Source organism: Leuciscus leuciscus (genome assembly GCF_965113295.1).
Source record: "Leuciscus leuciscus genome assembly, chromosome: 5".
NCBI classification, from domain to species: Eukaryota; Metazoa; Chordata; class Actinopteri; order Cypriniformes; family Leuciscidae; genus Leuciscus; species Leuciscus leuciscus.
The window spans coordinates 16,774,245-16,795,416 of NC_138729.1; the positions used below are offsets into that span (position 1 = coordinate 16,774,245).

Sequence of the window (21,172 nt, forward strand, 5' to 3'; positions counted from 1 at the left end):
AATCGCCAGAGCAGCGCTGACGACACGTTTCTGTGCGAGTGTGTGTCTGTACTGTAAATGTGTGAGTTTGAGTGGGCGAGAGAGCGGTAGAAAGAGAGTATGTGCTTTTCCATAATACATAATAAATTCAAAATACACAATAAAACTTGGAAATAATTTGTCTTTTTTATCCTATTGTTTACTGTGTTTATTTGCTTGGTCAGTGTCGTTGGGGGTTTTGATTCTTTTGCTGTTGTAGGCTGTAAGGACCTTTAAAATAACTTAAATAATTTGGCAAGGTGATATGGACATGTAACACGGTCAAGACCTGCCTGGAATTACTTAAGCTGTGCGTTTCCTTGAAAATAATTGCAAACCTTAGAACGTTAAGTTATAAATAATAAATCCAGAGAAACTGCAAATTTTGCAGTGGTCTCTTATTTTTTTCCAGAACTACAGTTGAAAATCTCTTGTGGGATTTAAAGAAGGTGGTTGCAGCACACAAACCCAAGAATATTACTGAAATGGAAGCCATTGCTCATGAGGAATGGGCTAAGGTTCCTCAGAAACACCCACCCCCATTTTATGTTTCAGCCTTACGTTAAACTGCTTTACATTTTTTTCTTTCTTTTTTAATGGCCTAAAGTATTGGCAGAGTTCCGGTTGATTCACTTAGTTTCTAGATTATTGTGCAGAATGATATGATGCATATTCTAAATTTCATTGGTCAAAAATGTACTTTATCACAAAACCCAAAATGACCAGCTAACATAATTTCACTAATCATATTAGAATTAGAATTAGCTTTTATTTGTCATTGTATCGGGATACAACGAAATTTCAGAGACTGCTCAGCAGTGCTACAATACATACAAATATAACAACACAATCTCATTCCATTTATAAACCTAAGTGCAGCAGGTAAGACAAGAAAGTGCAAGTTAAAGTTTCAAACAGATATTGCACAGTCCGCAGTAGTGTTCATACAGTATATAAATAATGCAAAATAGCCCTTAGTTTAGGGACTGGATGGCTTTTGGATAAAAACTGTTCATGAATCTGGCAGTGTGCTCTTTTTGCTCTGGATAGGTAGCGGGGGTTTGTAATGTCCTGAAGTGATGGGAGAGGGCAGCCAATGGTGTTCTACGCTATGTTTATGACCCTCTGTAGAGCTTTTTTTGTCAGCTCTTGAGCAGCCCCCATACCACATTGTGAGGCAGTATGTTAAGACACTCTCTATGGCAGAATGGTAGAAGGCCATCATTAGCTTTGAACACAGGTGTTTTTTCTTTAGGACTTGCAGGGCGTGCAGATGCTGCTGTGCCTTTTTAACAGCAGCTGTCATGTTTGTGGACCAGGAGAGACTGTCAGATAAATGGTTTCCCAGGATTTTAAAACTGCATACTTTTTCCACACAGTCTTCATTTATAAAGATGGAAGGGTGGTCAGCTTTGCACTTCATGAACTTTAGTTTTCTTTGTGTTTAACGACAGGTTGTTTTCAGAGCACCACAAAGTAATTTTTAGGACCTCATCATGATAAGCAGGAGTGTGTGGGGATACAGTCATATGTATAGAGGCGGTAGAGTAGTGGACTCAGCATACATCCCTGTGGGGAACCGGTGCTGAGAGTGAGCGTGGAGGAGAGGTGGAGACCGAGCCTGACATACTGAGGGCGGTTAGTGAGAAAATCCATAATCCAGGTGCAGAGGTGAGTGGAGAGGCCCAGGTGGAGGAGTTTCCTGATAAGTATGTCCGGTATGATGGTATTGATCGCAGAACTATAATCAATGAAGAGCATCCAGACGTATGTCCCTCTGTGTTGCAGGTGCTCCAGAGCATTGTGGAGGGCTGTGGCAATGGTATCCTCTAGACCTGTTGGCCCTATAAGCAAATTGATGGAGGTCAAAAGTGGGAGGAAGGCTGGCTTTAATGTGCCTCATTACTAGGCTCTTTAGACACTTTTCGACAATAGAAGTGAAGGCAATTGGTCTGTAGTCATTTAAACTGTCTACAACAGGCTTCTTCGGGACCGGGATGATAATGGCTGTTTTGCAGGGTGGAACGATGTCTTGTGACAGGGACAGATAAAAAATTTTAGTAAAGCATATCAGCACATGGGAAAGTATGAATGAATACTAGTCAGGTGAAATCCCTGTTATTCTGATTGGATTAGAAGACCAGTCAGAATATAAAATGAGGAAAGAAGTGCTTCCAATCATTGTGTTCTTGTGTTAGCAGTGGTTCCCTCCAATGAAAGATGTGAAAGGTAAATGCTGCAAAGAACATTGCACCTGAAAGAAGCATTTACCAGATCATCAAGAACCTCAAGGAGAGAGGTTCAACTGCAGTGATGAAGGCTTCAGGACATCCCAGAGTAGGGAAGGGCATTTTTCAAAAATATTGTGTTAGAATATTTGAAAAAAATTAAAAAATAAAGAATATTCCAATATTCCTTTATTTAAATGGAATTTAATAAGAAAAATGTAATTTTTTTTAATTCATCAAGTTTTTGTCACCATTTCTGAACAAGCTTACGATTAGGCAATATACACAAGCTTACGTTATATCTTAAGGTTTTCTTTTGGTTCAAAACATTAAACAATTATGTGTAAACATCACTGAGGTCTGATCACTGACAGAACGTCACTGAGGTCAGATAAATCCCATCACATAGAGACTCTTTCACCTAGATATCATCATATAGAGATGCGTGTCTGTTCCCCGAATTAGGAAATACAAAAAACTCCCAAACCCATTTAAGGGTAATAATTTAATTGATGTTCAACAAATAAAAAAAACAGATATAATACAGATGAACAAATGATAAAGCTGGTGTTGCTGAATATTAGATCCCTTACTTCAAAAGCACTTATTGTTAATGATATGATTACAGATTATAACCTAGATGTGCTGTGTTTGACAGAAACCTGGCTAAAACCAAACGATTACATTACTTTAAATGAGTCCACCCCCCAAGATTACTGTTATAAACATGAACCATGTCTGAAAGGCAAAGGGGGAGGTGTTGCTATAAATTATAGTAATATCTTCAGAATTACTAAGAAGTCTAGTTTCAAATATAATTATTTTGAAGTGTTGGTGCTTAATGTAACACTATCTAATGTAAATGATAAATCACGTTTGAGATTTGTGCTGGCTACTGTATAGAAGCCACCAGGGCACCATACAGACTTTATCAAAGAATTTGCTGATTTTCTATCAGAGTTAATACTGGCAGCAGATAAAGTCCTAATTGTTGGTGATTTTAATATACATGTAGATAACGAAAAAGATGTGTCAGGACCTACTCATTGTCGTAATCATACTCTCTATCTAATTTTATCACATGGAATCAATGCTGATGCCGTTGAAATTCTGCAGCAGAGCGATGACATCTCAGATCATTATCTAGTCTCGTGTATACTTCATTTAGCCAAGGCTGCAAAGCCGACTCCGTGTTACAAATATGTTAGACCGCTAATAGAGCAGACTGCGCTAATTATCGCACAGAACGTACATACATCTTCGAGTCAGCATATGGTTATCTTGTTTATATTGTTTCACGTTCATGTTGAGAAAACCAATAATATCCACATGCTCGGGTGAGAAAACGTAACAGACGTTGCAGAGACACGAAGACAACGGTGTGCTAAGCGGTGTGCTAAGCGATGTTTCTGACAGCACTTTGTGTTTTATGTTCTAAAACCTGTCTCTCTCGATGAAACTCAAAGAAAGCACATGTCTCGAGATAATTTAGCTATTTGATAAGGTATCTTCTCGGCTCATTCTGGGTACAGCTGCGCTTACCTGTCGTGAATGCAGTGATGGACAGCTGTTTTTCCTCATGTGATTTCTCATTGTGGTGGGGATATTATGATAACTCAGTTTCATTAATTCCTTTGATCAAAAGTAACTATTTTGTAAGATCATTTAGTAAAATCTACTTCTTTTGTAAAAAAGTAATTCTGAACTTCGCGAGGCAGACGACACATTATGTGATCAAATATAATCAACTTGTTAACACGCTCCATAGCGCCACTCAGTGGATTGAGTTATAACTGTGAGTCTTAGTGCTTGGGATTTATCATGGATTCACTGCATTTACGGCCAGCAAAGCAACATAGTAAAATTCAAATCGTATTTTTATTTTTCGAATATTAATTACAGTTCGAATATTCAAACATTCGACTATTCGTGCACAGCCCTATCTCAGAGAGTCCAGAAAGTGCCAGGTCCATCTCCTCCGAGGGTCAGCTACTAATGTTCTAGGGGGGAATCTCCATTCTACTGTTTGGGACATCTGGAAAATCGATTGTCCGGAGAAGAAAAGGTGAATGCTACCATGAGTCCTATGTGGTGCCAACAATGAAGCATCTTGAGACCATTCATATGTGAGTTTGCTTTTCATCCAAGGGAGTGGGCTCTGCCAAAATTCTGCCCCTAAACACTGCAATGAATTAAGAATGGTCTCAAAACTTCCAGCAAGAGCAAATTCTCCCAATGACCCAGGAGCAATTTGGTGTTGATCTGTGCATTTTCCAGCATGATTGAGCACCATGTCACAAGGCAAGAGTGATAATGAAGCGGCTCAGAAATTTTGGATCCATGGCCAGGCAACTCCACAGATCTTAATCCCATAGAGAACCCCAAAGCCCACAAATTGTGATCAACTCTGAGCTCTAATACGGCAAGAATGAATCGTCATCAGTCAGGATTTGGTCAGAGTAAATTGCAGAGGTCATGAAGAAGAAGGGTCAACACTGTAAATATGGACTCCTTGCATATATTTACATTTAGTCATTTAGCAGACGCTTTTGTCCAAAGCGACTTACAAATTAGGACCAAATTAAGCGAGTCATCATGAAGAGGCAAAAATAACGCAATAAGTGCTCAAAATACAAAGTGCAGGCATTGCTCAGAGTAGCATAAGCCAGATAAGGGAGGATTAAGGGAAAAGGAACGATAACAATAATATTGAATGTTTTTTTCAAATAAAAGCCTTTAAAACTTATAAAATGCTTATCATTGCTTTCCAGTATACCACAAAAATGTGAAAAAATAATCTACAAATAATGAAGCAACAAACTTAGCAAAACACTAGATTTATGTCACTGCCAATACTTTTGGACCATGACTGTATAATAATTAATTTAAATACAATAGAAATATATAATAATAGAAATTTAAATTTGCTTAATTTTCATGACGATAACATCACAATGTAAAACATCTTAATGGTCACAAAAACAGGATACATTTAAATACCCTTTGGAAAGATTAAGATGTTTCACATTATATATACTATTCAGCATCAAATGCATCAAATGATGAAAAGTTACCATCAAATAAATTTATAATGGTTACAAAGGCTTTCTTTTGAACTTTCTATTCTTCAAATCACATTAAAATTACTTCTGAAGCATCACGTGACACTAACGACTGGAGTAATGGCTGCTGAAAATCCAGCTTTGCCATTATAGGAATAAAATACATTTTAAAATATATTAAAATACAAAGCAATTATTTTAAAATGTAATAATATCTTAAAAAAATTACAGTTTTAACTGTATTTTTGAGCAAATAAATGCACCCTTGGTGAGCATAGGAGTCTTCTTTCAAAAACATTAGGGGCCAGATATACTAAACAGGGTAAATTAGCGTGAGAGCGCAATTCCAAAAAAGCGCAGATGGGAGTGGAAAGTTCTGCGCGTGATCTACTGATGACGCGCAAATTAAAGAACACAGACGCAGCCGGATAATTTCTATAATGACCAACACCATCTACCAGGAGCAGTGCAAATTAGCATCTTGTTTAAGACATGCTTTTTTGGGGCAGTAAATAATGGCGCAAATACCAGTAAATTGACTAGTGCAAACCACCTTGCATGATTCATTTAAATACTCTACTTCCATAAATGTTGCATCTGAAAGGGAAACTCCTACGAGATTGCATATGCAATAAGGTCAGCTGCAAAAATTGTCTCTATGCTTTTTCAGCACAATTTTTTTACTGTGTCTTAAATCCTGACATTAGTTTTTTAACCCCAAAAGAGGGTTTGCGCTGACGCAAGCTGTTAGTAAATCTGGCAATAAAAATGTTAACGACCTTAAACCTTTGAACAATAGTGTCTTTCATTACTTTGATTTTGTGGGTAAATTTGGCCCAGGTTTTATGAAATTCAACAAAGTGTAGACATTGAAGAAAGTTAGTTTCACGTCAGTTCATTGTCACTTAAATTAATACCAGTCATAAAACCACACAGCATTTTATAGTCATGTTAATGAATCTGCTAGCACACACAATGTCTGGGCCTAGCACAAACGAATATTCTGACTCCATGTCAACATTTAAGCATCCTCATTAACCACACAAAAAAATGTACATCTTATAACAGCCAACTGCCTATTTTAAATGCTGAAATCCACAACTATTAGTTTAAGCCTCTTATTGCATTCTGGCATTATTCTGATTATTCTAGCCTCCAGACTGCTGAGTTCTTAAGGGTCTGCAGAGATTCTATTCAGAAATTTCATTTATAGTTTCTCCATCTGCTAATCAATGACTAGAAGATAACTACACATACGATACCTTAATTCATTAACTAACCATTCAGAAATGTCCACTTTTTCTTGAGTCTCTCCATCTTTGTCTGACTCCGGTTTGAACATAAAAGGCTAAACGTTTTTGAAATGTTCAGTGCATGTCTGTGTGAGGTAATTGGAGCTGCTAACACACAAGCACGCACACACACACACACACACACACACACACACACACACACACACACACACACACACACACACACACACACACACACACACACACACACACACACACACACACACACTGTTGAAGCTCCGCCCCCTGTGCCGGGAGCAGCAGCTCATTTGCATTTAAAGGGACAGACACAAAAACTGTGTGTTTTTGCTCATTCTCAAAAAGTGACAAATTGAACATGCTATTTAAAAATATCTGTGGGGTATTTTGAGCTAAAACTTCACATACACACAAAGACTTATTTTACATCTTGTGAAAAGGGCATTATACCACCCCTTTAAATTAGTTATTTGATAAATATACTTTGTTCTGTAACTTTATAAAAGCTTTATAACCTTATAACTTCTTTTTATAATATTTTTGGTCTACATTTGTTTTAGGATGTTAATATGTTTAAATAAACTACTATTCATTTTTTGTAAGAAGTCTGTTCTGCTCACTAAGATTACAAGGGCCACAGCACACTGGGGTGGAGCTCTATATGTTTCTGACTTATGTAATGGTGTACGGGAGGAGCATGTTAAGATGGCCAACAGTATACTGTATATAAACTGCCACTTACCTTATTCCTATGACAATTCTTCTGATACTACACCACAACTCAAAGTAAAATATTCAAACTATGTAAGGAGTAAATAACCATCAAACTTCAAACAATTAAAACTGTTTCAACTTTCAGACATCACATCCTTTTCTAGTTATTTGTGCAGGTCTGTTTGGTGACACTTGTGGTGCAGAAATGGTTCTCTTTTAAACATTTAAATTCCTTTTCACTCTACTTTCCTCTGGCAATGTTGTATTTAAACAGTCATGCCAATAAAACTTCACTGAAAGACAAGAGAGAGGGACAGGGTGAGAGAGGGGGTCACGGCCTGTGCTCCTTACCGGATAGCCCTCTGTTTTCTTCTGGCACCACTTCAGTAGAGCGTTCCTCTTAGATCCACCATACTCCCGCGCCAGAGCAGACAGAGGGTCTGTTCTTTCCACACTAGCATCAGGGGACACACACATACACACGTACGGTCACTAACACTGCATCTGTACATATTGGTGACCAGTTAAATGTTTAACCACTGCTAAAATCCTCACACTCTTGTGAGAGTACATCCGTACATCAGGGGCGTTGCTCTGCGAGAGACACAGCATGAAAGATAATCAGATTGCCTTGTTTTGTGTTCAATGGATGATTAGATGACTCTGTGGTCATTGCCCTGGAAGTCAGAACACTGTATGCGTCATAGTTTTTTCACCTTTCACATTGATGTCTGTAAGGGTTTGAAACAAATACAAGACTCAATATATTCTCTATTGCATAATATAATACATTGTTGCTGCACACTTTTTAAAGTCAAATTTAAGGGTTTTTAATACCTTTTTAAGACCCGAAGAAATCAAAATTAATACCTTACATTAGGGGTGCGCAATATTGACAAAATATATCTCGATATTTTCAAAGTTTTGTTGATAATAATTAGATGATATTTTACTCATTGTGTTTTTGTAATGATACCATGGCTGGTTTAGGCCTGTTGTTGAAAGCAGACTCACAAAGATATTCACATTTTTCATATTCTATGCAGTGGTCAGTTCACAGCAGTGACAGAAATGAACAACTCTTAATCGGCGAAATAAAGGGAAAACAAACAATACTGACAATTGTGTCTAAAAAGTCATTCACAATGTTAACTTAATTTAACTGTTGTATAAAATAAATATCACATTTGCACGGCACTCTTGCTCATGTGATATTCTAATATAACATAATAATATAAATATAAAACAAAAACTAATTTGGGGACATACGTTACCTATAACTGCACTGACACATCACGCAGTGAAAGCACGAGAGACAAATGCGATGTCAGCTTGCAGTGCTGGAGTTGCAGTTGACCTGACATTTACCAACTTTCTTTTCCCTCTCTCCTCTCACGTGCAGGAGACAGACGTAGGCTAATATGCTGCCGCGAATGACGCGAATTGTCACATGAACAAGCAAATCCACAAAGATAGAATAATTAGATAGTTTTAATTTTGGAAAGCATTTAGATACGTCTAAGTCAAAGTGTCATCTACAATTTAAGACCTTTCATAAGTAAAAATAAGACTTTTTAAGACTTTTCATGGCCTTAAATTTAAAAAATCTAATTTAAGACTTTTTAAGAATCCGCGGGAACCCTGTAATATCTAATATATTATCAAGGGATTACACTACTGTTTGCTGTTTAAAGAGATTACTGTATAAAGAAATTCATACTTTTATTCAGCAAGGACACATTAAATTGATCAAAAGTGACAGTAAAAATCTTTACAATTGATTTTTATTTCAAATAAATGCTGTTCTTTTGAACTTTCTATTCATCAAGGAATCCTGTAAATTTTTTTTATCATGGTTTCCACAAAAATATTAAGCAGCACAACTGTTTTCAACATTTGATTATAATAAGAAATGTTTCTTGAGTACAAAATCAGCATTTTGTATTGTATTCAGAATATTAGAGTGATTTCTGAAGGATCATGTGACACTAAGAGCTACATCTTAGAGCTCAAACATGACAAATTGTGGCTCAGGTCAGGAAGCAGACAGGCTGAATAAACCGACTGTCTGCTAGCTGTCTCACGTCACAGAAGTCAGATAAATCCCATCACATCTATAAACTCTTTCACCTAGATATCATCATATAGAGACTGTGTCTGTTCCCCCGAATTAGGAAATACAAAAAACGTCCAAACCCATTTAAGGGTACAATTTTTATTGATGTTCAACAAATAAAAAACAGATATAATACAGATGAACAAATGATAAAGCTGGTGTTGCTGAATATTAGATCCCTTACTTCAAAAGCACTTATTGTTAATGATATGATTACAGATTATAAATTAGATGTGCTGTGTTTGACAGAAACCTGGCTAAAACCAGACGATTACATTACTTTAAATGAGTCCACCCCCCAAGATTACTGTTATAAACATGAGCCTCATCTGAAAGGCAAAGGGGGAGGTGTTGCTGTAGTTACTGAGAAGTTTTGTTTCAAATATAATTATTATGAAGTGTTGGTGCTTAATGTAACACTATCTAGTGTAAATGATAAATCACGTTTGACATTTGTGCTGGCTACTGTATACAGGCCACCAGGGCACCATACAGACTTTATCAAAGAATTTGTTCATTTTCTATCAGAGTTAGTAATGGCTGCAGATAAAGTCCTAATTGTTGGTAAATTTAATATACATGTAGATATCGAAAAATATGCATTGGGATTGGCATTTAGAGACATTCTGAAATCTGCTGGACAACACGTGTCAGGACCAGTGATGAGAATAACGGCGTTATAAATAACGCGTTTTTTCAGGAACGAGTAATCAAATGAATTACTGTTTCCCCCGTTACTGACAATATAATGAGGCGTTACCATAATTGAGCTAATTTACATGGTTATAAAAATAAAATCTGCAGGGAACATTCTGGGAAGGTTCTATTAGGTTATAAAAATAAAACCTAAAAATAACAGGTAACATTCTGGGAAGGTTCTGTTTAGGTTATAAAAATAAAACCTAAAAATAACAGGTTAACGTTCTGGGAATGTTCTGTTTAAGTTATAAACTAAAACCCAAAAATAACCTGCAGGGAACGTTCCCAGAAAACATTTTTGTTTGACCGGTTGTGAACACGTGCGGCAAACACGCCTAGAATTTGGCTCAAATAACCTCTGATGATGACGTTCTCTGTAGGTTATAAAAATAAATTATATTATATTTTATTATTATAATTTTTTTGTACATTGTTCAGTATTATATTGAAAGCACTTCTTGATAAACTGTTCACTTTTTCTGAGGAAGAAAATACTTCAAGTAGGCTACAGTATGTCTACCAGTTGTGAAGTTGTGTGACAGTTTTATCATTTTAATTTGCACTACAAAGAGTGTATATATTTTTATTCTTATTTATTCATTTTTGGTACATTTCTTAAGAAGCATAATTTATTTTTAGACTTATTTGTTGGCTAGTTGTGGCCTGTGCAATAAATATAAAAAGTTCTAAACCATCTATTGTGTTTTATTGTTCCACTATAGTAATGATAATATTTACAATAATGTGTTGAATTGAATAGGTGTCTCTGACATTGTCCCACAGCAACATTAAAATAGTGTAGATTAGTGGACAATGTTTTATAATAATAATTTATTCTATTTAGTGCAATTTATTTAACATTTTTAATATTGGGGGCATCCAAGTTATCTAACATATTTGAATATAAAAAAAAAAGTAACTCAATAGTTACTTTCCCTGGTAATTAGTTACTTTTATAATCATCTAATTCAGTTACTAACTCAGTTACTATTTGTCAGAAGTAACTAGTAACTATAACTAATTACTTACTATAACTATTGTTGTTTCTGTACAGAGTAACCACGTGGCTACACGGACGCGATAAATAATTCTGTATTATACATTTTTAAGGCCAGACAAGTAGTTTGTTGAGGGTTGATTTGTAAAAAAGGACTACACGCCTGCGCACATATATATTAAAATGCGCATACCTATGGACTGAACACGTAATGCGCATGTGCGCGACGTCTGTGTTTGCGCAGAGGTTGCTTAGGTTTACGCAGAGATACCTGATAATCGTTTGCACCTTGGAACCTATTTCAAGGTTTGCGTTCTCGAGCCACCAGGCACTGTTGTTGTGCGGATGAGCGGGCCGGAGCGCATTAAGAGTTTTCTGTTAGAAACGTTGTCGTGTAAGCGGCCTGTAAGTTAATAACTAATGATCTTTGCAACGGAAGTGAATCAATCAAAACTAACTTTAGCTGGACAATAACTTTATTCTAGAGCTGCTGTAAAGCCAAAACAATCTCTGTTACTTTAATTTCCTATTATCACTGTAAAGCTGCTTTGAAACAATCTATATTGTTAAAAGCGCTATATAAATGAAGGTGACTTGACACTGAAGACTGGAGTAATGATGCTGATCACAGGAACTTTGCCATCACAGGAATAAATTACATTTGAAAATATATTTGAAAACAGTTATTTTAAATGAAAGTAAGAATATTTTACAATATTACTGTTTTTAAAAAGTGAGCAATGAGGATGAGAAAAAAAACAGTAGATAATTAAATTTAGTAGTTTTCAACAGTAGATAAATGGTGTAGATAAAGGCAGTTCTGTAATTTTTAATAATAATAAAAAGACACGTCTAATAGTGTGTCTGTTTGTTGAGAATGATTTAAAACTGCTCAAGGAATTTATCTCTAAAAATGTTTTGAAAATTGACAATTAAAACAGCATTTTACAAATTATTTTATAATTATTATGCATGCGGCTTATATGAGATAATTCAATTGATAAGTTGAGAGAACACAACATTTCCGCTTCTAAAAGTTTTATTTGTACTTATTTTTTTTAAACATGTCTGTTTAGATTTTGTTCTTGTTTCACGGTCTTAGGTCATGTTTACTGTATGTCATGTCTTATATTTTGAAATTCATCATAGTCATAGGCTGCATCCGTACTTCCCTACTATATAGTAGGTGAAAAACAGTATGTGAGCCGAGTAGTATGTCTGAATTCACAGTATTCATAAAACAGTAGTCGATAAGTACCTGGATAACTTACTACTTCTTGCAAGATACAATGGACACTTTACCATCCCATTAGGCCATGGGAGAGGATTTGCGAACGACAGTGAAGCAACGCAACTGGCACTGGCAGGTCAAAATGTGATAAAACATGCCAAATGTAGTATGTCCAGATTACATTCATACTACACACATTCATACCATAAAGAAGAAACTTTTTTTAGTGGTCGCAAACTAATGACTTATTCAAAATAAAGTACCTACTCAGAGAGTATGTTTCTCTAGTCTCCTGTATAGCTGTGTTCAATGTAATCCTCTATTGGTGAGATTTGTATAACGGTACATGTAAGTTCAAGTCTGCTTTATTCATGTCATTTAGTTCAATTTATTTTGCATATGTTTATCTTTTGTAAATAAAACCTTGGGCTCTCACTCTGACTCCCATTCAACAGACTTAAAGTGCGCTATGCTATTTTAAAGTTTCCTAATGTTGTTTTGTTGTCTCCTACAACAGGTTTACATGCATCAAAGGTAAAAAAACTGTTTAATTTCCTCATAATGTACATTTGCACATCACCACATTTTCAAAGATTCTCAAACGACTCATCAGATGAATCAATCTCTCTAAATCCCGCCTTTCTGCGAGCTACTCTTCTGAGATTGGCCAGACAGCTCAGTCTGTTGTGATTGGTTTACCACGCACGTTGAAAACAAAAATACCCATTGCCATAACAACGTCAGCTGTCCTGAGGCTTCCTACACCATAAAGACAATAACGAACAATGACGTCGATTTTACCATATCAGTGCGAGTGCGATGCATGTCGCATATCAATGCGAGTGCAGACACATGCGAGTGTCCGATGATGAAACACTGGAAGAACTAGTTATTCAACCCGAACCTTCATCGCAAAGACGACTCGAGCAGGACATTTATCAGTGATACACCACTCAGATGTTATCATTATGAGATGTTGCATCTAATTCCTCACCATCAGCATTAACAAGTGCATGTCCATCAACAAACTCATTATTTTACTTGTACTCATTTATTTACAGAGTATTTTTGTAATATACAACATGTGGAAACTGTATCAATAACAGTGCATGTATACAATGTATACATTAGCCAAGCTCTAGCGTGAATGACTGATGTGAATGACTGATGTAACATAAATGTTGGTAAAACAAATCTTGCTCCATGCTTAATCTTTCCTCAAAGTAGGGAGAATGACAGACAAGACACAGTTATAGGTAATAGTGGCCCACAAACTGATTAGCAGAAGTATATTTGAGACAGGAATTAGCTGTAGGTATAAAGCTGTTTGAGGTTCAAGTTTTCCCTGGAGTCTGCGCGCGCAATAAGTGGGCGGGCAATATGCTAATGTTTCGATTTGACGTCACAACGAAACGGCTTATGACTCATTTGAAAAACAATTTATTTCATTGACTCAGAGTCGACTCTTTCAGAATGCACTTTCAGGTTTAAAACTTTGCAGGATGTTTTCATTCACTTAGAGCTATGTTACACACTACATGAAAGGTCATTTTCAAAAATCCATAATAGGGGCCCTTTAATGTTATGAAATCATGGAAATTCTTGAAAAAAAAAAAGGTCCATGAACACATTATGTGTCAACTTTCCAATAGTGCAATTGAAAACTAATAAAGATCTTGACCAAGGTTCTCTATCAAAACCTTTTTTTCCCCTTTGTATCAGTCTGTACCAATCACCAAAGAGACTGGCTTGCACAACACAAGACGTTGTTTCTAAACAGGACAGCAGAGGTTATCAAAACAAAAATAAGGAGAAACAGCTGAGGAATCACAATGTCACAATGTAAACAATGAGTGTGTCACAAATGTGAAATAAAGTTTAGGCTTTTCTGGTCTGAGACACCTTATTAGTCTTTGTCTCTACTTCATTCACATATTTTTAGTAGAGAAAGGTAATTGTGTCATTTGTTGTTTTAGTGCCCCTAGTTAGAAAAAACTTTCACTGCATCTGTGGTTTTATGTTTGTGAAGCTTACTTGAGTTTACTGTTGGCTCTGTTGTAAGTAAATGAGGAGGTGCGGGCGTTGAAGTGAGCTGGAGTTTTAATTACTGACTCGAGGGACGGACTTTTCCTCATAAGAGACGAGGGCTTCAGTTCGTCACACGACCCTGAGAGAGACAGAACCACAGACACACAGGAACATTTTTATATTGTGTCCTATTATTGCCACAGTTCTAGAGAATATCCTATTCAAGGACATCATCCACGAAGATAGTATTATTATAAGTAATACTCTAATTAATCAACATTTATTTAAATCAGGACAACTCATGCTACCAATGTTTCTGAATTAATAGCACATCAAAATTATACGTACACAACCGTTCAAAGGTTTGGGGTCAGTAAGGTTTTTTAGCACATCTATGCAGCAAGGACGCATCAAATTGAACAAAAGTGACAGTAAAGACAATAAAATATTTAAAATAGATGCTGTTCTATTTGTCAAAGAATCCTGAAAAAAGTATCAATGGTTTCTTCAAAAACAGCACAACTGTGATATTGAAAAGAAATGTTTCTTGAGTAGCAAATCAGCATATTAGAATGATTTCTGAAAGATCGTGTGACACTGACAAATGGCTGCTAAAAATTCTGCTTTGCCAGCAGATGTTGGGGGTGTTATCATCTCTCGTGGCAGATAAAATGCCTGGAGATGAAAGCTGTTTTTCTGGCTCTGAAACATTTCCTTCCAGACCTCAGGGGCCATAATGTGTTTGTCCGGACAGACGACACATTGGAGGTCATCTAAAATAAATCATCAGGGGGGTCTGCAGTTGCGCCCCTTTGCAAATTGGCACTCTAGAACCTCCTGTGGGCCCAGGGCAAGCTGGTCTCACTAAGGGCAGTGTACATCCCTGGGTGCCTGAATCAGGGAGCAGACATCCTGTCGAGGCAGGGGCTGAGGCCCGGGGAATGGAGGCTCCACCCCAAGGTGGCGGAGAGGATTTGGAGGGAGTTTGGCCAGGTGGAAGTGGATGAGTTTGCATCTCAAACTATGATTGAAACTGTCACAGAGAAATTTCTAACATTGAAAACTGTTTTTCTGCTGGCTATTATATCTCTAAAGAGAGTAGGAGATCGTCAGGTCCTGTCGTTGCCCTTCATGTTTGGAGTTTGCACCTGGCACAATGAAAGCTTTTTTACACCCTAGACTAGGGTACGTACCTAAGGTCCCCACTAATGTGGCGCGATCTATGGTGTTACAGGCCTTTTTCCCTCCTCCCTTTCAGACGTTGGACCAGGAGAAGCTAAACTTGCTATGCCCAGTCAGGGCATTGGATGCTTTGCTAATGTCCACTGTGGTGAAAGTCTGATACATTTTTGTGTGCTTCGGATGACCTAGACAAGGGTCCCCAGCAACCAAGCAAAGGATGAACAAGTGGAAAATCGAGGCAATTTATCTTGCATGTGAGGCGTGTGGACAGCCTTCACCTATGGTTGTCAGAGATCACTCAACTATGTCGTCCTGCCATAATTCCTGCATGTCAGTGATTGATTTGCTTTGGCCAATCAGAAGCTGACATTGTTTGGTCTGGATGTGCTTTATAGCTTCCTGGTCATGACGTCACTTGCTACGGGATGACGTCCCGCCATGCTATTGGACTGATTACACACACGTGCTTCAAGACGCAGAGGCGTTTCCCACAGCGTTGCAACTTCCGACGCAGCATACAGTTGTAACCGGAGACGTTTTGTGGCTTTTGAAACAATGTATTTTGATTGCATTTTAGTGCAATACCTGTTTCAATATACACCATTTTAGAAACTGACGTTTTAGACATCAATTTCAGACACAGATATTGACTATTGCTTTGAAAACAATTTCACAATTTTCACAAATTCACAATTTCTGTGGTAAGTGACAACATCACAGATCATCAACAGTTTAACTCGTCCATTAAATTTAAATGTTTCTCTATTTAAGGATAACTGAAGTGTTGTTTGAAAGACGCAGCATAATTTGATACGTCTTTATGAAGTACCATTGTGAGGGAAATCTCCAAAGGCGATTCTTCTATCAAGGGTCTTTGACAGTTGCTTGATTCCAGAGTGCCTCTAGAAACATAAAGCACATGTCAGTGATAGCATTCCCTGTGCTCTAGAATAAATGTGTTGTGTATTGTGAGATTTGTAGTACCTGAATTGGTGAGACAGCAGCAGCAGGGGCTGTGCGGACTGGTATGCCACTTAGAGGGCTTCTGGGAGATGTATGTATCTGTACTGAGCTGCTAGGTCCATCTAGCAAAATACATCAGCATCAACATTTAAATGGCCATACAAAAAGCATATTTCCAGCCACAGAGACAACACAAATTAATCTGAAGACCACACTTTGCCAAACAAACTGTAGAGGTCAGACTGAAATGATTAAACTGAAAAAAAATAAACTTCTGTTTCTAATATTGGGATCTTCTGAAGGATAAGGAGAGCAGCAGGTGCTACACACAACCAAAAAAACCATTAGGTAGGACAGACTTCTCTGCATTTTACTCTTAGTGTTCTGCTCTTTAGAAGTAACAGTATCTATTTCGGATATTTCCACAGCGAGACTGGGCAGAAATGTAAATGTGGGAGGAAATTTGTTAAAGGAGCTGAGCTGTATGTAAGAAATGTATTTCAATTAATCATAAAATGGCCCTGATATGTCACTAGACATTAAGAAATCATGTTCATTTCAAATACTTATATCATTGACAACAGTAGTCCGGCCAGGATATTGTCATTTAAAAAGTGAAGTTGCAGCCCTCAACTGATGTTGATGTTGTCATCTTGTGTTTTGGCCTGAAGCTCCACCCTCCGGCTATCTACCAATCACGAAGTCAGTAGTGTTTCGGCATCCGGGTTGCCAGCTCAGCTCTAGTTACCACAGCTGCAGCTACAAACGTTCGTGCTGGATCCTGCAGCCTATATGGCAACATCGAGTGAGGGGGGAGGGGGAGGGGATACACCGCTCTACAGTAATTTGAAAGTGATTGCAGTACCAGTTTTGGCCACAATCTTACATATGGCTCCTTTAATATTCAAATTCATCTGACATCTGACATTTTATCAGTAAGTTTAGAAGGAGCAGTTTCAACAGTTTTGTATCAATAGATGGTCTTTGGGACTGGAGAGGAAGTTTGGAGTTTGATGTTATCATGGTACAATGAACTTCTACTTCAAAGGTTTAGGTAAAAGTTGATTTTTCATAATAAATCTCGTTTAAGGTAAAGAAATGGATCGTGAAGACCCTTATTAGGAGTTATAGTTTGATGAAGCTGGAATAACTGTCTGATGCCACATTAGACTTTTTGATATAAGCCATTGTATTCAGTAGAACATTTTGTAAAAATCACAAGCTGCACTAAATTTTATTTATAATGGGAAGCTGTGTATTATTGTTTCATTTAACAAACTCTTCCATCTAACATGACATATTTTTTTGTTGACATTAATTAATTAATGAGTCCTGCTGTCTCACAACCCACATGTTAGAGGTATCTGTCCAACATAAAGACAGACAGGAATGATTTGAGAGGTCTGGCTGCTGTAATGAGAGCCAGACTTTCCTGCTGCCGTGTTACAGATAGATTGTGATGGCAGACAGGAGATGTTTGGAGAGCATTACATTATTAGCTCAGATTAAAGAACAGCTTATGTTAGCATCTGTTTCACCACGATAGCGCCACGATCTAAACACTTAATCACTGCATAAATATTTTCTCAGCAATCATTTTACAATCTAGAACATTTTACTAATTAATGTTTCAGATCTTAAAATGAATGTTACAAGGAAGAGAGAAGAGGTGAGAAAGGGAGAGAACAAGAGTGAAAATGAGGGAAAAAGAAAAGCGTAGAGAAAGGTCATGTCCTCACTCGGCACAGCTGTGTCAAAAGACTTGATGAGGGATTTGACCGTGGCTCCTGATTCTGAGGATGTGCTGCTTCCACTCCCACTGCCGTGGGTTAGGAAACCGACAGGTGCATTCTGGGACATGGTCATTCGGCACCAGTGAAGACTCCCATCTGAGTCAGATGGACAAACATCTTCACTCCATAACCTATCAATCACAGAACACATACAGATATAGAGACAGGCTACAGGGGTGTTTTTGTTGGAAAGTAAGACACTACATGTGTGTGATGAATAAACTATTTTAGCATCCCAGATAGCTTAGAAGAACTCGATGTTACAACAGAAATGATTGACTCTCTCTTTTCCAGCACTTTAGACACAGTTGCTCCATTGCGCTTAAAGAAAATTTAAGGAAATAGTCCAACACCATGGTACAACGAGTACACTAAAGAGCAGACAGAAAAATGGAGCGTAGCTGGAAGAAAAAAAAAATTAGAAGTTGTTTGCATTTCGTGGAGAGAGAGCACGATTGTGTACAAAAAGGCCTTAAAAACTGCTCGACCTACTCATTTTTCAACACTTTTAGAAGAAAACGAACACAATCCTAGGTATTTATTCGAAACAGTGGCTAACTTAACGAAAAATAAAGCTTCAACACTGGACATTTCCAAACAGCACAGCAGTAATGACTTTATGAACTTCTTTACTTACAAGATTGATAATATCAGGAAAAAAATTATAACTATGCAACCGTCTACTACAGTATCGCATCAGACAGTGCATTGTAGTCTCCCTGAGGAAAAATTTAATTCATTCATTGCTATAGGAGAGGAAGAATTGTCTAAACTCGTTAAATCATCGAAATCAAAAACATGTATGTTAGACCCTATCAAAGAGCTAAGCTATTGAAAGAGATGCTTCCAGAGGTCATAGATCCTCTTCTTAATATCTTAATAATAATTCATCTTTGTCACCAGGATATGTACCGAAAAAATTTAAGCTGGCTATTATTAAACCTCTTATTAAAAAAAACACAACTTGATCCGAGAGAATTAGTCAATTACAGGCCGATCTCAAATCTACCTTTTCTGTCAAAATTAATAGAAAAGGCAATATCTTCACAACTATGTTCCTTTTTGGAAAGAAATTATATCTGCGAGGATTTTCAATCAGGATTTAGACCATATCATAGTACTGAGACAGCTCTCATTAGTCACAAATGATTTGCTCTTATCATCCGATCGTGGTTGTATCTCTCTATTCGTGTTACTTGATCTTAGTGCTGCATTTGACACTATCGACCACAACATTTTTTAAATAGACTCGAAAATTATGTTGGCATTAGTGGAATTGCATTAGCGTGGTTTAAATCATACCGTTGTGTATGTAGCAGTAAATGAAGAGATGTCTTATCGATCAAAAGTTCAGTATGGTGTACCACAAGGCTCTAGAACCATAAAGAACTAGGACCGTTACTGTTCACTCTGTACATGCTACCCTTGGGAGATATCATTAGGAAGTATGGCATTAGTTTTCACTGTTATGCTGATGATACGCAGCTCTATATTTCTTCACACCCTGACGAAACTTACCAATTCACAAAATTAACGGAATGCACAGCTGATATAAAAAACTGGATGACTAGTAATTTCCTACTACTTAATTCTGAAAAAACATAGATTCTAATTATTGGACAAAAAACGTCCTCACATAATAACCTATATTACTGTCTAACACTTGATGGCTGCTCTGTCAAGTCCTCGTCGTCGGTTAGGAACCTGGGTGTGCTCTTTGATACCAATCTTTCATTTTAAAGTCACGTGTCTAGCATCTGTAAAACGTCTCAGGTTACGACTGTAACCTATGCTCCCTGAGAACCGGGAATGAGACACTGCGTCAAAGCGCCAGGGAAAACGCCTCAGCGTGACTGATGACTGAAACACTGTATAGTCACGACAATCGTATTGGCCGGCGTCAGTCATGACGTCATGCTCTAGCGCGACCAGAAAGTATAAAAGGGCGCCTAGAGAACATGTCATCGTCTGAAGGGACTGTACAAGCAGACCGGAGGCATGGTGACGAGACGCAGGTTATAGTCGTAACCTGAGACGTTCTAATGTACTGACAAATGTAGCTAACAAGCTGTAAACATGGAGGCCTCAGCAGAATGACTCTCCTAAGGGAGAGGAGGCCTACCATACCCTTTAAGAATCAGCCAAGCTTTAGCTATGCACAACACAGAGCTGAGGAAGCGAAGGGCCTAAAATATAACTCTGAATTAAGAGAGAGGCCTCTTCTCGATGCAGAGACCAGATCTATCTGCTCGGAACTCTGGATGATGGAGGCCTCAGCATGACAACTCTAAGAATGAGAGGAAGCCTATGACATTATGAGAACTATGTTAGAAAAAGAAACCCCATTAAGATTTATAGACACTCTGTCGAGCTCTAGAGAGCGGAGGCCTCAGCAGATAACTCTCTGGAGTGAGAGGAAGCCTAACCACGCCTCTGAGCCCACAGGGAGGGAACCTGCTACCTGTGCTTTTCACTACTGCAATACTAGCCAACTTCAGATCTGGGCTACCAGAAACTCAGTGAACAAGAAGCGACAGAGGCCCTGTAACAAACTCAACACAACGTAAGGGAAACCCATCCTATCCAGGAGGGGAACGGAGGCCGAATAACCCAGTAAATAAAACATATAACATATAAAACGCATATTATTCAATTTTTTTTTTTTTGGGGGGAACAGCCTATCTACGTTCGTTTTAACTGGAAGACGCACCTTGTGCCAACTACTCTGCTAACGGCACTGTGGAGCTACAGGGGATGTTCTCAGTATGATCGGTTGGTCTTTGGTTGGTCATACAAAACAAAGGCCTGAGGCAGTTGGGCCTGATGTTATGAACGAAAGGGAAAAGAGGAAAAGGAGGGTGTGCACAGGG

The 21,172-nt window shown here is 37.7% G+C and overlaps 1 protein-coding gene across 7 annotated transcripts in view; it reads right to left on the reverse strand.

The window, feature by feature from the left end:
• specc1 (sperm antigen with calponin homology and coiled-coil domains 1) overlaps nt 1-21,172 on the reverse strand; it is a 188,496-nt gene that overhangs the window by 48,738 nt on the left and 118,586 nt on the right. For 6 of the 7 annotated variants that reach the window (XM_082171392.1, XM_082171394.1, XM_082171396.1 and 3 more), the window contains 5 exons: nt 18,249-18,433; nt 16,531-16,631; nt 16,376-16,448; nt 14,371-14,503; nt 7,645-7,747 (listed from right to left, as the gene is read on the reverse strand). In XM_082171392.1, the coding sequence (XP_082027518.1) occupies nt 7,645-7,747; nt 14,371-14,503; nt 16,376-16,448; nt 16,531-16,631; nt 18,249-18,433 (595 nt within the window). Of the gene's footprint in view, nt 1-7,644; nt 7,748-7,990; nt 8,025-14,370; nt 14,504-16,375; nt 16,449-16,530; nt 16,632-18,248; nt 18,434-21,172 lie in introns of those variants that run through there. The other variant, XM_082171398.1, reaches the window with a different exon arrangement.